General features: G+C 39.6%; 1 protein-coding gene across 6 annotated transcripts in view; it reads left to right on the top strand.

The window, feature by feature from the left end:
- coa1 (cytochrome C oxidase assembly factor 1) overlaps positions 1-15,554 on the top strand; it is a 59,417-nt gene that overhangs the window by 33,445 nt on the left and 10,418 nt on the right. For 5 of the 6 annotated variants that reach the window (XM_087987247.1, XM_087987248.1, XM_087987243.1 and 2 more), the window contains 2 exons: positions 9,694-9,779; positions 14,603-14,715. In XM_087987247.1, coding sequence (XP_087843373.1) covers positions 14,622-14,715 — 94 coding nt within the window. In that variant the 5' untranslated portion in view covers positions 9,694-9,779; positions 14,603-14,621. Of the gene's footprint in view, positions 1-660; positions 904-9,693; positions 9,780-14,602; positions 14,716-15,554 lie in introns of all 6 variants that reach the window. The other variant, XM_087987245.1, reaches the window with a different exon arrangement.

Consider the following 15,554-nt stretch of genomic DNA (forward strand, 5'->3'; position numbering starts at 1 on the left):
ACTGACTGGGCAAGAGAACAGTGAAATAGTTAAGTCAAGAAGTGACAAAATAAAGGATGGGTGATCCAGCAGGACGTAGACTGAGACAGTGGCGATGCTACAGAGTTTGGAAGTTCAGTCAGGATCAAATAGGATGCCAAGATTTGCAAACCGTCTGACTCAACCTGAGGCTATGGTCAGGTGGTATGGTTTCAGTTCTAGTGGAATCAGTGGCCAACTGTTTTTTTTTGTGCAAACTCTATCATGACAAAGTCACTCACCTCATTGGTTGGGGATGAAATGTTACAAGAATAGGACAAAATCTGCTGAGTTGCAATACATTTGAAGTACCTAATCCAAATTCTGTTTGCATCTTTGACAGTGTCCAGAGTACAGGCACATTAGACACACTTAGTTGAATTTACGTGTCTTCAACTCGAGACACAATACATCAGAATTGAAGATTTAACACTTGTATATGGCAAAACCAAATTACTTTTACAGCAAAGTTAATCATCTTAACATGACTGAAGTTGGGAATCTGTATAAAGATTCTCAGGCATCTGAACATTTTGTAGCACATCAAGACAGAGTTGATCTGGAAGTGGCACTTAAAACTATGCTTAAAAGAAAATGTTTTTAATCAACCTGTTCATAAGATGTTACTTTATACCTCTGCAGGTGAAACGTGAACCGGGTCTCCAAGCTCAGAGGGAGGGACACTACTACTGAGCAATAAAGACAGTGCTTACAGTTGTGGTTTCCGATAGTGAAATGCATGGGTTAACACTGCTCAGTAGCATCACTTGCAGGAAACTGAGTCTCATGCAGAAAACTCTGAAAGGAAACAACTGTTTGTCCAAACATCATAAGCCTCAATATTTATCACTTTGCCTGAGCATTCCTTCAGGAAATTCAGAAATGGTAGTTACATAATTTTGAAACTTAAGCAGTAATTAAAGGTTTGTGAACTGTGCCACATTGTTTTTGGGAAAGACTCTTAGAACTGCAGAATCCAGCAACAGAAAAACAGGAAGATAAATAACATACACTATACATCATAATTTTCAATGTTCCAATCCATCCACTCTGTTATTTTCTTAATTTATAAATTGAAATATATTTAAGCCTTAATAATGTAGCAGTTTGCATTCATCCAACAATGCAGTTGTATTTTGTTGAGCTGATTGCAACCTGCAGTAATCGATGTTATATTCATCTGTTTTATGAGAAAAGTGTTTGCAACATAACATAGCTGATCCCATAATTACACTACAGTTTTGACTCTAGTGATATCTTTTGTTTTACAATTTCAAATTTATGGTGCTATGGTCCTCCTCTTGTAGAAATCAGCAATTTTGTGCTGGCTCTAAGTCCACCTGAAGAAGGTATTTTCTCATAAGCTGCAAAGTAAACATTCCAGTTACTTAGATGTTTTATTAATAAATTTACTGCAGCATTGTTTAATTATCAATGAATGGAAAAAGTTGTGGCCAGCATGTTTTCTTAGACATTGATATGCATAGAACACCTGGCAGGATCCTATGTGACATTTCCAGAGCTCAGTACTTCCAGCTCACAAATCAACATGCTTTATTTCATCAAAAAATGTAAACATTTTTGCCAGTAGAAGAAATAAGATGGAAGAGGCCCATAATATTTATCATAATCTGTTATTGGCAATATGATGACATTTTGCCGTGTTTATTCTGATTTTTGTCATATGTTTATATGATTGAATTTTTTTGTGTGAGGATTCTTTGCCTTTAAGAGTAGCGAGCTGAACTCTGTAGCTTAATCAGGCTGGACTATAAAGTCATAATTAAAACAGTAAGGATCGCATTCAAAGAATAGGTTGCTTTTAGTTAGGATTCAGCCTGAGGCCATGTATAGTCAGGGTACGTAATGAAAGAAATAACTGTACTTGACTATCATTATATAATTTACAGTTTGCTTGTGACCTCAATGTGTTCCTTTGCATTCATCCCATGTGATTTTCATAACTGCTGTAAATGATTGTAAACTGTTGACACTTTTTTCTTGCTTTCTCTTTCAATATTTGTGTCTGCCTCGAAAGTAGAAGCATAGGTATAGAAATTTTAAATTATTGTCAGCACAATATGTTCATGACAGAGTCTATGATATAACTGTCAAATGTGACTGCAAACCAAAAATTTCTGATCAGTTTCTAATTGAAAATAAACTACATTTGGAACAGGCACATGTGGGTTGGCAATACTGGGAAAGGTTCTCTTGACTTTGTAGTCCAAGTGTACAAAAGCACTTGGATAGCATCCCTGGATTTTGAAAACTACAAAGAAGTTTGAGTAACTGCTATAGCCAATTGTGGAATCAGGTTATTAGAATCTTGGAGCATAGTGGATGGAAAAGGTGGGAGCTGGAAGCCTACTTAGGGAGATGATGGCCTAGTGGTATGATCACCATACATTTAATCCAGAACCCCGGTAATGATCTGGAGACCCAGATTCGAATCCCATAGTGGCAAATGGTGGAATTTCAATTCAATTAAAAATCCAGTGATGACCATGAAGGTGTTGTCAGAAAAACCCATCTGGTTCACTGATGTCATTTCGGGAAGTAAATCTGCCAGCCTTACCTGGTCTCATTTTACACTGACTTAGGAGGTTGCCACCCTGTATGGTTTGTATTGAATTTTAGTCCAACTAACAATAATACTAATATTTCTGGCCTGGAATAAACCTTATTGCATTGCTTGCCATAGAACTGCGATATGGATTGTAACATGCTCTTACAAAGTGTTGCTTCCCATCACAACAGAAGTGTTGCTTCTGTTGTTCCAGATCTATTTCTTTCACAGCATAAGAGATCATCTCTGAGCAGCCACTGTTTTGTCTTTACACTTGGTTTGCATAAATGTTTCCATCTCAAGTTGAGATCATGCTTTATTAGTTATTTTCTACAATGATTCAGCTGAGACTGGGAACCTCCCAAGTAAAGGCAGAGTGATTGAATGTCAAAAAAGCAAGCTCAGTGTCATAACTGCAATGATGGGTAAAATGCATTATGTGTCCCTGCACACGAGCAACCTGGCAAAAGCATGCAAGTCATAGGTATTGTGTCGAAGGGCTGAAGTGTTGTCTGAATTGGTCGGAGAGCAGGCAGGAAGATCTGCTGAGACCAATGGATTGCCAGTGCCACGTTGTGTGGACAAAAGGTCGAAGAGAATAGTGGCCATGGAGCATGCAGAGATATTGTGATGAAGACATAACTGGATGATGGCTGGTGTAAACTATTGGCAAGCTGCCAGGTGTCAGCTCTGACTTGCTCATTGGGAATTTGCATCATTTTGGAAAAGGAGAGGAGAATTTGAAATAAGGCAAATTAGGCTAGAACGACAGACAAATGGATGTAAATAAAATAGTTTCAGCTCAATAGTGAATTCTGAAAACAGCATGTAAAGCTTAAAAGGAAAGTCAAGTATTTTCTCTGTGAGATTCTGATTTTTGTTTTCATTCATTCCCTATTCTCCCACCTTTCTCATCATTGTCCATGCCACTCCAGGGACAGAAACATTCCAGCCAATGGTGTGATTGTAAATGCAATGACAGCATGGAGACTGTTTCAAATATCTTTACAGGACAGAAACAAAATATTAGAACACCAAATCATTCTAGACTTATGAAACCTGAACAAACATATAAAAGACACCCATTTTAAATGGGATAATTTAAGCAATGCTGTATAATTCTTTACCAAATGCTATTTTATGGCCTCATGTCAAAGCTGTATACTATATCTGTTTCAAGACAACATGGAAAATATCTAAAATTAAGATGAAAAGGGGCAGATTAGAGAATTACCAAATGCTCAGGACTGCAAAAGTGTGAAACCACCATTTGCAGCTATGAAGAACAAAAGTAATAATGTAGTATAAATATGTAATACCTTACTTGTTGCCAAAACAAAAAAAATGAAGACATTCAGAGAAATTGACCAAGTAGCTACTTGTGGAGCGTTTCAGAAAACACCTCTGGGACACCCAGACCAACCAACCCAACCAACCTGTGGCTCAACACTTCAACTCCCCCTCCCACTCCACCAAGGAAATGCAGGTCTTTGGACTCCTCCATCGCCAGACCACAACAACACGACGGTTGGAGGAAGAGCGCCTCATCTTCCGCCTAGGAACCCTCCAACCACAAGGGATGAACTCGGATTTCACCAGTTTCCTCATTTCCCCTCCCCCCACCTTGTCTCAGTCAAATCCATCGAATTCAGCACCGCCTTCCTAACCTGCAATCTTCTTCCTGACCTCTCCGCCCCCACCCCAGTCTGACCTATCACCCTCACCTTGACCTCTTTCCACCTATCACATTTCCGACGCCCCTCCCCCAAGTCCCTCCTCCCTACCTTTCATCTTAGCCTGCTGGACAAACTTTCCTCATTCCTGAAGAAGGGCTTATGCCCGAAACATCGATTCTCCTGTTCCCTGGATGCTGCCTGACCTGCTGCGCTTTTCCAGCAACATATTTTCAGCATGGAAAAACCGGGCTGAGTCAGTACATCAACAATGGGAAATCATGTCTGACAAATCTGTTAGAATTCCTTGAAGAGGTAACAAGGAAGTTAAAGGACAGCCAGTGGATGTGATCTATTTGCATTTCCAAAAGACCTTCCACAAGGTGCCTCATAGGAGGCGCTAAATAAGATAAGAGACCTTGGTGCTAGGGATAAGGTGCTGGCATGGTTAGAGGATTGCTGATTGGCAGAAGGCAGACAGTGGGGATAAAACTGTGTTTTCAGGATGGCAGCCAGTGACTAGTGGGATTCCACAGGGCTCAGTGCTGGTACCATAACTAGTCACGTTATACATTAACAATCTGGATGAAGGAACTGAGGGCATTGTTAGGAAGTTTGCAGATGATACAAAGAGAGGTGAAGGGTAATATTGAGGAAAAATGAGGCTGCAGAAGGACTGGAATGGGCTAGAAGAGTGGGGCAAAGAAATGGCTAATGTGATGCAATATGGGAAAGTGTGAGGTTCTGCACATTTGATAGGAAGTGTAAGAGTATAGACTAGTTTCTATATGGGGAAAGGTTTTGGAAATCTGAAGCACAAAGAGTCTTTGGAGTCCTCGTGCAGAAATCTCTTAAGGTTAACATGCAGGTTCAGTTGGCAGTTAGAAAGGCAAATACATTAATTTCAAGAGTTTACTCTTACTAGACTACTTACAGTGTGGAAACAGGCCCTTCGGCCCAACAAGTCCACACCGACCCGCCGAAGCGCAAACCACCCATACCCCTACATTTACCCCTTTAACCTAACACTACGGGCAATTTAGCATGGCCAATTCACCTGACCTGCACATCTTTGGACTGTGGGAGGAAAACGGAGCACGCGGAGGAAACCCACGCAGACACGGGGAGAATGTGCAAACTCCACACAGTCAGTCGCCTGAGTCGGGAATTGGACCCGGGTCTCTGGCGCTGTGAGGCAGCAGTGCTAACCACTGTGCCACCGTGCCGCCCGGTGGCACAGTTCTGGAATACAAGAGCAGAAATGTGCTGCTGAGGCCTTGGTTAGACCTCATTTTGAATATTATGATAGATTTGGGCCTTGTATCTAATGGGGACATGCGTTGGCAGTGGAGGGGATCTAGAGCAGTTTTGCAAGAATGATCCTGAAGATGAAGGGCTTGTCATATGAGGAGTGGTTGAAGATTCTATGTCTGTATTCGATGGAGGTTAGAAGTACAATGACTGATCTGATTGAAAGTTACAGAGTACTAAGAGGTCTGGATAGACTGGACATGGAGACAATGTTTCCACTAGTAGCACAGCCTCTGAGTAAAGGGAATGACGCTTTTAGAACTGAAATGAGGAAGCGGGTTTTCAGCCAGAGGGTGAAAATCTGTAGAATTTATTGCTGCAGAAAGCTGTGGAGGCCAAGTTATTGAGTGTCTTTAAGACAAAGATAGCTAGGCGCTTGATTAGAAAGGGGATCAAGAGTTATGGGGAGAAGGCCGGAGAATGGGATTGATTATAAAATATCAGCCATAATTAAGTGGTGCAGTAGACTCGATAAGCCGAATGGCGTAATTCTTCTACTGTGTCTTATGATTCTATGAAAGACATTGCAAATATATTTGCAGCAGCAGTTTTGGAGACTACTAATAGTATATTAATGCCAGCTTTAATGAGGGAATCACTCTTGTAAGAAGAGTGTTGAATTAAAATTGAAGGCTTGAACTTTTTTTTTGGTATTTTGATTTGTTAGCAACAATCCTCAGGAGAAGGAAACTTCTCAGGACTGTACGCTTAATTTTCTACATGTACATGGATATATAACACATAAATAGATGAAGCAAAATGTTGGATATTATTGTGTGTCTTTTTCTTACGTGGAAGCAGTTAATAGATTGCATTAAAAAGTTACCGAAATAAAGGATTTAACTATATTCATTATTCGTTGAGTTAATAGTTCCAGATGAGAACTTTGCTTTGAAGATCTTGTATTATTTTGAGTGAATGTGTTTCACAAATAACAGGGAAAGATTAAGTGATCACTTACCTGTTCGATGTTTGATCTTTAATTTTATGAAATAGGTGGAGCGAAAGATTATGTAATCTCGACATCCTCGCCCCCATGATTTTTTATACAGCTTTTTTGTTGTATTGGAATGACATGGAACTTCATAACACACCTGCATCTAACATATATTTTGTTACTGGTTGCATGTACTGCACTTCACTGCCAAGTGCAAAATGAAATTCAGTAGTTGAGAGTTCATTAACTCTGCCCTCACTTTTAAAGCCAGTTTTGCATATGCGAACAGGAATTCAAGTAATCTCTGACTCCATCTACTTTATGACATCAAGATCAAACATGGAACAAGTAACTTCTTGTTTAATCTTTTGATTTTACTTGATATCCCCATGAGAAGCACCTTGGGATATTTTACTATATTAAATCTGCTATATAAATACAAGTTATGGTTGTTAAAATAAATGAGAATCACTCTGCCACTGTGTGAAAGTGACCTTTGTTACTGTGGGCAAAGGTGTAAAAAATCACTCTTATACAGTTTTAAAATAATGGTTCAAATTCCAAATAGTCCTGCTTTCAAAACTGAGGAGAAAGTGAGGTCTGCAGATGCTGGAGATCAGAGCTGAAAATGTGTTGCTGGAAAAGCGCAGCAGGTCAGGCAGCATCCAGGGAACAGGAGAATCGACGTTTCGGGCATAAGCCCTTCTTCAGGAATGAGGAAAGTTTGTCAGTGAGAGAGGGACTTACTGAAATCTTTGTAGAGGGAGGAAGAGAGCTTCTTCAAGGAAGGCATCCTTGTAAGAGGATTCGCAGTAGGTTGAAATCTTTGAGGAGAAAGTGAGGTCTGCAGATGCTGGAGATCAGAGCTTTCAAAACTGTCAAAGTATTAACCTAAGAGTTTACGTTAATGGGTTTTGCACAGATGACTGGCTATTTGACAATACCATTTTCTTCATTCTTTTCCTTTCTGCGATGTGGGTGTTTCTGGTAAGGCCAACATTTATTGTCCATCCCTAATAGCATTTTAACAGAGCAGCTTGCTCGGGTCATTTCAGGGCATTTCAGAGTCAACCACATTGCTGAGAGTCTGAACCCACATGTGGCCAGGCTAAATAAGAATGACAGATTTCCTCCCTTAAAGGATATTAGTGAGCCAGATTGCTACCTTTTCTGGGCCTCTGGATTACCAGTCCTTTGACATTAGCACCATGTCATTGTCTTTCCTTTTGTATTGAAGAATTATAAGCAGAACCTTTGTAACGGTACAGTGGTAATAGGGTCATCTAGTATAATAGTAATGTAACTCTGATATTAGATTGTTAAAAGCCCTTGTTAGAAAATGGAGTCAGGTGAGTTTGTTTTAATTTCACTTAGAAATTGCATAGGGTATACAAAAACCATCCATTTGGCTCAAGAATCTAAGCAGACATTTACATCCCTCCAATTCCCCTTATCTAACTGTTCTCTCCATACTCAGAGGATTATCTAACTGTCCCTTAAATGCATATATGCTATTTGTCTCAATGAAACTCTTTGAAGAGTTTACTCTGAATTTCTTATTTGATTCTGTGGTGATCATCTAATATTGATGACCTCTGTAAAATGGAAACACTCTCTCTGTATCTGCTTGATCAACATTTTGTCATCTGAAAAATCATCCTTTTCTGATAGATATAACCTCGCAGTTCTAGCAAATCTATTTTGTATTGTCTTTAGTGTTGTTGCATTCTTTCTATAATACATCAGCCACAACTGTCCATGGTACTTCTGTGTAATCTGACCAAGATTTGATACAATTTTAGCAATTTTGTTTTATAACTTCAGTTCTATCTTTTTAGAAGCAAATCTTTGTGCTTGGTTTGTCTGTTCCTGGCCTTAAATCAGTGTCACTAATTTATTGATTTGTATATTTGAAATTATATATTCCTCCACTGCTACGCTCAAAGTAGATTTTTATTTTCTGAGTAATATGCAGCCTCCATTTTTTTTACCAAAATGCAATATATCGCACTTGCCAACATTAAAATTCATTTGACAATTATATGTCCATTCAGCAAGATTACTAATGCATTTTTGAAAAGATTTTGTGCAGTACATCTTTGTATTAAGTATCAATCCTTGCAACCTGTCCTCACTGGTCCTCATTCGCTAATCTAAATATTCTGTTGGGACTACTTTGTTAGTGCTTTGTTACATTGTGGTGAAAGGAATATTTTTAGGTGTGTGTGTGTGTCTTGTGTGTTTTATATGTATATATACATAACGTAAAATTTAGATTTCAAAATAAAGGCCAATGGGTATCTACGAGGGGTTTTCTTTAAAAGAACAAAATCGAACTGTTCTCCTGAAGCAATGACTAAATCCAGCAATTTGCCATAAAGCAGATCACTGTAGACCCTTGTGATGTTAATGAAAATATTTCTGTGCTGTTTTGTTTACACCAAGTAGGATGAACATATGAGGCCTTTAATTTTGGTTTTAGTTCTGAACATTCTAGGATTGAGAATTTTTAATTGAGTTCAGAAGACACCGCTGTTGAATTTAGAAGCAAGTTTAATTTCAATCTTAGAAGAAATACTTTCAGGGCAGTTGAAGCAATTCACTACCTCAGCAAGAGAGTGTAGTTTGTAGAGCTTCCAAATGAGGAAAAGTAGATTGGAAACCTGCAGGTTATAAGAACAGGGAAAGTTTGGACTGTCAGATTTGTGGAAAAGTTCATGTTAGCAGAAATGAAAAGGGCTCCTCAAATTGTCTTCACAGTCCACGGCAAAGAACCTGTCAAGAGTCAATTTAGTAGACTCTAAAGTTAGGATATAATTATTTTGGACTTGAGTTTTTGTAATGGATAGTGTCATGAAACAGTTTAAAACTTTGTTTTTCTATGTGATTTAAGATCATTCTAACTGTCTTCGACAATTATTTAGTTATCTTAGTTTGCTAGCTTTTTAAAATTCTTTGTTGTAATAATCTTCAGTTCTCTTTCTAAAGAAAACGTAGTGTCATGTAAGTATGTCTCGGTGACTAGCTTTCACATTAACTAACTCGGAACAAGTAAACAAATTATCTATCAAGCCTGGTTACATTGTGGGATCTGATCTGTCCAGTGGTAACATCAACTGGGGTCAGAACAACATCAAGTTGTGTGCAACTAAATTAAGTGTCTGTTTTCTGTTTTCAACTGACAGGTTCTGAAGATGAACTTCTAACTTGGCTGAAACAGATGCTTTCTTACTATCTAAAAATAGTCACTGTCACTTCAATAAAGTTTAAGGTCAGTCTCTTGAAGCACCATGGGTATATTTGCATTGCTGACATCTGGATTGGCTCTGCAGAAATAAGCATTGAGTTGTATTTTGAAAACAAAATGATAAAATGCTAAAAATATCGAGATCTTCAGCAATTGTGCAGAGAAGAGTTGATATTTCTGATCAGTGACCTTGCGTCATTTGTACTCGTTATGATTGTCCAAAACACCATTATTATCTAAATGTGTGTGGGTAAACCCATGAGTAATACCCAAGGAAATAGTGGTGAAACTGAAAATTGGGCGAATGCGAATTACAATACGATGATGGAGAGATAAGCATTTAGTGCCAAAAGGAGAATTGTATTCTTTAAAAACCATGCCTTTATTGCTACAATAATCCTTAACTATATAGGGTTCTACAAATGTACTAGATATGTAGCTGCATTGAGAATGACATCTTCTGGAATGGTTTAGAGAGAATTAAGTTAGCAATTTTAGATTCTATCAGTTTTAAAGGATACATGGAGATTAAATAATTACAGGATTGCAGCCCCTGGTTTCTGTTGGACATGCAGTGAGATAATGATAAAAGTGAAAAAAAAGTTACTAAAATACTTTAAATTTGCATCACGCTGTGATGAATACCTAGCTTGTACCAATTTCACAATAATTGGTTGGTATTGCAAGGTGTTTAAACATAATTTAGTTTATTTCATTATTATGAGTGGGAGTGAGTTGTGAAAATGTGAAGCTTATGTCGTTTTGTTTAATCAGAGGAAGTGAATAAGAAAATAACGGGACACTTACAGTCAAACAGTCAGGGCAGGCAGGGACAAGGTTGGACTAATAAATTAAACTACATTTATTTAAATGCAAGGGGCCTAACAGGGAAGGAAGATGAACTCAGGGCATGGTTAGGAACATGGGACTGGGATATCATAGCAATTACAGAAACGTGGCTCAGGGATGGGCAGGACCGGCAGCTTAATGTTCCAGGATACAAATGCTACAGGAAGGATAGAAAGGGAGGCAAGAGAGGAGGGGGAGTGGCACTTTTGATAAGGGATAGCATTACAGCTGTGATGAGGGAGGATATTCCCAGAAATACATTCAGGGAAGTTATTTGGGTGGAACTGAGAAATAAGAAAGGGATGATCACCTTATTGGGATTGTATTATAAACCCCCTAATAGTCAGAGGGAAATTGGGAAACAAACTTGGAAGGAGATCTCAGCTATCTGTAGAAATAATAGGGTGGTTATGGTAGGGGATTTTAACTTTCCAAACAGAGACTGGGACTGCCATAGTGTTAAGGGGTTAGATGGAGAGGAATTTGTTAAGTGTGTATAAGAACATTTCCTGATTCAGTACGTGGATGTACCTACTAAAGAAGGTGCAAAACTTGACCTACTCTTGGGAAATAAGGCAGGGCAGGTGACTGAGGTGTGAGTGGGGGAGCACTTTGGGGCCAATGACTATAATTCTATTTGTTTTAAAATAGTGATGGAAAAGGATAGACCAGATCTAAACGTTGAAGTTGTGAATTGGAAAAAGGCCAATTTTGATGGTATTAGGCAAGAACTTTCAAAAGCTGATTGGGGGCAGATATTCGCAGATAAAGGGACGGCTGGAAAATGGAAAGTCTTCAGAAATGAGATAATGAGAGTCCAGAGCCAGTATATTCCTGTTAGGGTGAAAGGGAAGGCTGGTAGGTATAGGGAATGCTGGATGACTAAAGAAATTGAGGGTTTGGTTAAGAAAAAGCAGGAAGCATATGTAAGGTATAGGTAGGATAGATCGCGTGAATCCTTAGAAGAATATAAAGGAAGTAGGAGTATACTTAAGAGGGAAATCAGGAGGACAAAAAGGGACATGAGATAACTTTGGCAAATAGAATTAAGGAGAATCCAAAGGGTTTTTACAAATACATTAAGGACAAAAGGGTAACTAGGGAGAGAATAGGGCCCCTCAAAGATCAGCAAGGTGCCCTTTGTTGGAGCCACAGAAAATGGGAGAGATACTAAACGAGTATTTTGCATCAGTATTTACTGTGGAAAAGGATATGGAAGATATAGACTGTAGGGAAATAGATGGTGACATCTTGCAAAATGTCCGTATTACAGAGGAGGAAGTGCTGGATGTCTTGAAATATAAAATGGTGGATAAATCCCCAGGATCTGAACAGGTGTACCCCAGAACTCTGTGGGAAGCTAGAGAAGTGATTGCTGGGTCTCTTGCTGAGATACTTGTATCATCAATAGCCACAGATGAGGTGCCAGAAGACTGGAGGTCGGCTAACATGGTGCCAGTGTTTAAAAAGGGTGGTAAGGACAAGCCAGGGAACTATAGATCAGTGAGCCTGACATCAGTGGTGGGCAAGTTGTTGGAGGGACTCCTGAGGGACAGGATGTACATGTATTTGGAAAGGCAAGGACTGATTAAGGATAGTCATCATGTCTCACAAACTTGATTGAGTTTTTTGAAGAAGTAACAAAGAGGATTGATGAGGGCAGAGCTGTAGAAGTGACCAATATGGACTTCAGTAAGGTGTTCGACAAGCGTCCCCATGGGAGACTGATTAGCAAGGTTAGATCTCATGGTATACAGGGAGAACTAGCCATTTGGATACAGAACTGGCTCAAAGGTAGAAGACAGAGGGTGGTGGTGGAGGGTTGTTTTTCAGACTGGAGGCCTGTGACCAATGGAGTGCCACAAGGATCGGTGCTGGGTCCTCTACTTTTTTGTAATTTACATAAATGATTTGGATGTGAGCAAATGGGGTACTGTTAGTAAGTTTGCAGAGGACACCAAAATTGGAGGTGTAGTGGACAGCAAAGAGGATTACCTCAGAGTACAACAGGATCTTGACCAAATGGGCCAATGGGCTGAGAAGTGGCAGATGGAGTTTAATTCAGATAAATGTGAGGTGCTGCATTTTGGGAAAACAAATCTTAGCAGGACTTATACACTTAATGGTAAGGTCCTGGGGGGTGTTGCTGAACAAAGAGACCTTGGAGTGCAGGTTCACAGGTCCTTGAAAGGAGAGTCGCAGGTAGATAGGATAGTGAAGAAGGCGTTTGGTATGCTTTCCTTTATTGGTCAGAGTATTGACTACAGGAGTTGGGAGGTCATGTTGCGGCTGCACAGGACATTGGTTAGGCCACTGTTGGAATATTGTGTGCAATTCTGGTCTCCTTCCTATTTGAAGGATATTGTGAAACTTGAAAGGGTTCAGAAAAGATTTGAAAGGATATTGCCAGGGTTGGAGGATTTGAGCTATCCCTGATGAAGCTGGGGCTGTTTTTCCTGGAGCTTCGAAGGCTGAGGGGTGACCTTATAGAGGTTTATAAAATCACGAGGGACATGGATAGGATAAATAGATAAGGTATTTTCCCTGGGGTGGGGGAGTCCAGAACTAGAGGGCATAGTTTTAGGGTGAGGGGCGAAAGTTATAAAAGGGACCTAAGAGGCAACTTTTTCATGCAGTAGGTGGCATGTGTATGGAATGAGCTGCCAGAGGAAATGGTGGAGGCTGGTACAGTTACAACATTTAAAAGGCATCTGGATGGGTATATGAATAGGAGGGGTTATAGGGATAAGGGTCATGTGCTGGCTAATGGGACTAGATTAGGTTGGGATATCTGGTCAGCATGGATGAGTTAAACCAAAGGTTTCCATGCTGTACAGTTCTGTGACTCTATGACTCTAATTGTGCAACAATACATGGTAGGGCGGCACAGTAGCACATTAGATAGCACTACTGTCTCACAGAGCCAGAGACTTGGGTTCAATACCTGCCTTGAGCAACTGTCTGTGTGGAGTTTGCACATTCTCCCCGTGTCTGCGTGGGTTTCCTCAGGGTGCTCCGGTTTCCTCCCACAGTCCAAAGATGTGCAGGTTAGGTGAATTGGTCATGCTAAATTGCCCATAGTGTTTGGTGTAGGGAATGTGTCTGGGTGAGTTGCTCTTCGGAGGGTCAATGTGGACTTGTGGGCTGAAGGGCCTGCTTCCATACTGTAAGTAATCTAATCTAAAAAACAAAAAAATACACAGTGAATAGCTGTTTGTGGCTAGCAGTGTTTGACGTGGTACGCAGCTGGGAATAAACACGGCACTGGTGAGTATATCTACTGTTGCTGAATGCAAGATAGGGTGACAGTGGTGCTATAGACACATTGTGCATACACAATAAAGTGAGCCGCAGAGAACTGTGTAAAATAGCTTGCTCGAGCTCACAGAGAGAAATCCTCCAAGAAACTCCCCAAAATTGACACTTAGCTGACTTTTAATGGAATTCAGCCGTATGTCTTTGTATTTAAGTGTGACCATATGTTAGGCTTCCTTCCTTGCCATCTAACACTGGTTTTAATGTTTGACCTGTCAATATCATAGGGTTCACAAGATCTGTGAGAGAATTCTGGAAATAAAGCCATATTGCATACTGTTCACAAATCTATTCTTCAAATCTACTTTGCCTAATTTGTGGAAACGCACTATATTATTAAAGCTAAACTAAGACACCATAGGAAGGACAATTCACAAGCTGAAAATCAGAACAGTAAATGCAGGACATGCAATGCATATTTATCAAAAATTTGCAAAGTGCAATAGATTCATGCTTTGGTGATCCTTCTGCAAAATTCCAAAACAGATGTAAGATATAAACCCAAAAGAGAAGCAACAGGTCAATCTTTTTTTTACTGAAGGGCCTCTTGTGAATCTCCAGAATTTTCTAATTTTATTTCAGAAATCCAGGATTCCATTCTATTTCTTTTTATCAGCCCAAATGTGAGATTTTGAATATATCTGGAACTGTAGTTTATTGCCATTTTGTTCTGTTTTTATTAGGTTCTGTAACTCTTGGAGGATGCCAGTTTCAACGCGTGCTTTACAGCAGATGGCTATATACTTGGGAATAGTATCTGGAGGAGGATGTGCAGTGATGTACTACCTTATGCAACGTAAGAACACAAAAACACAACCTGTTAGACTTATTATTTGTTCCAAAACCTTATTCCCACTGACATTTGGTAGATATCATAGACTTGGCTGAGTAACAAGCTTAAGAACAGCATTATATTGAAAAATTTGTGATAAGTCAGAAAACTGGTATGCATTTTAAGAAATAGCAAAGAATGACAAATAAAATAAAGGAGGGCAATGTCGAGTAATGAGAAAAAAAGTGAGTAATGTAGAATCTGTCTCTGTTTTAATCAGTAGTTAAATTGGGAAAGGATAACTAAAGCTGATGTTGGTCCTCTAGAGAGCGAAACTGGGGAATTGATAATAAAAAAGAAATGAAGGAACAGTTTGAACAGGTATTTTGCATCAGTCTTCACTGAAGCAAATTTAGAAAATTTCTCAAAGGTACTGTACCTTCGTGCACTGTACAGCTTGCTGTGCAGCAGTATACAAAGACAATCTCACATCTTGACCATGTGCCAGCAGTTTACTTGGCAAACACAGTTATATGCAGCAAACAGACAGCCATGTCTCAAAGTCATAGGGGTGTATTTTCACTGAAGTCCATGGAGGTTAAGTGAGTCAGGGAGTCCCGACACAGTGTCAAGGGCAGCCTCCTATTCCCTGACCAGCGGATAGAATGCCTGTCCTTGGCCTATTGAGATGATCGTGGTTCGAGAGTTTGTACCTCTGCAGTCTCTGGGGAGTGAGCTGTAGTCAGTCCTGTTACTACATAGCAACCAATCTGTGGGGTAGGGTAATGCAGTCAGAGAGATACATAGGTTTCAATCAGGGGTGTGCGCATTTCTTACCTCAAGCTGTTCAGCTATATTGGTCA

The sequence above is a fragment of the Chiloscyllium plagiosum genome, unplaced genomic scaffold, assembly GCF_037043375.1.
Source record: "Chiloscyllium plagiosum isolate Xiang-an unplaced genomic scaffold, Cpla_swu_hap1 HiC_scaffold_5, whole genome shotgun sequence".
Classification (NCBI taxonomy): Eukaryota; Metazoa; Chordata; class Chondrichthyes; order Orectolobiformes; family Hemiscylliidae; genus Chiloscyllium; species Chiloscyllium plagiosum.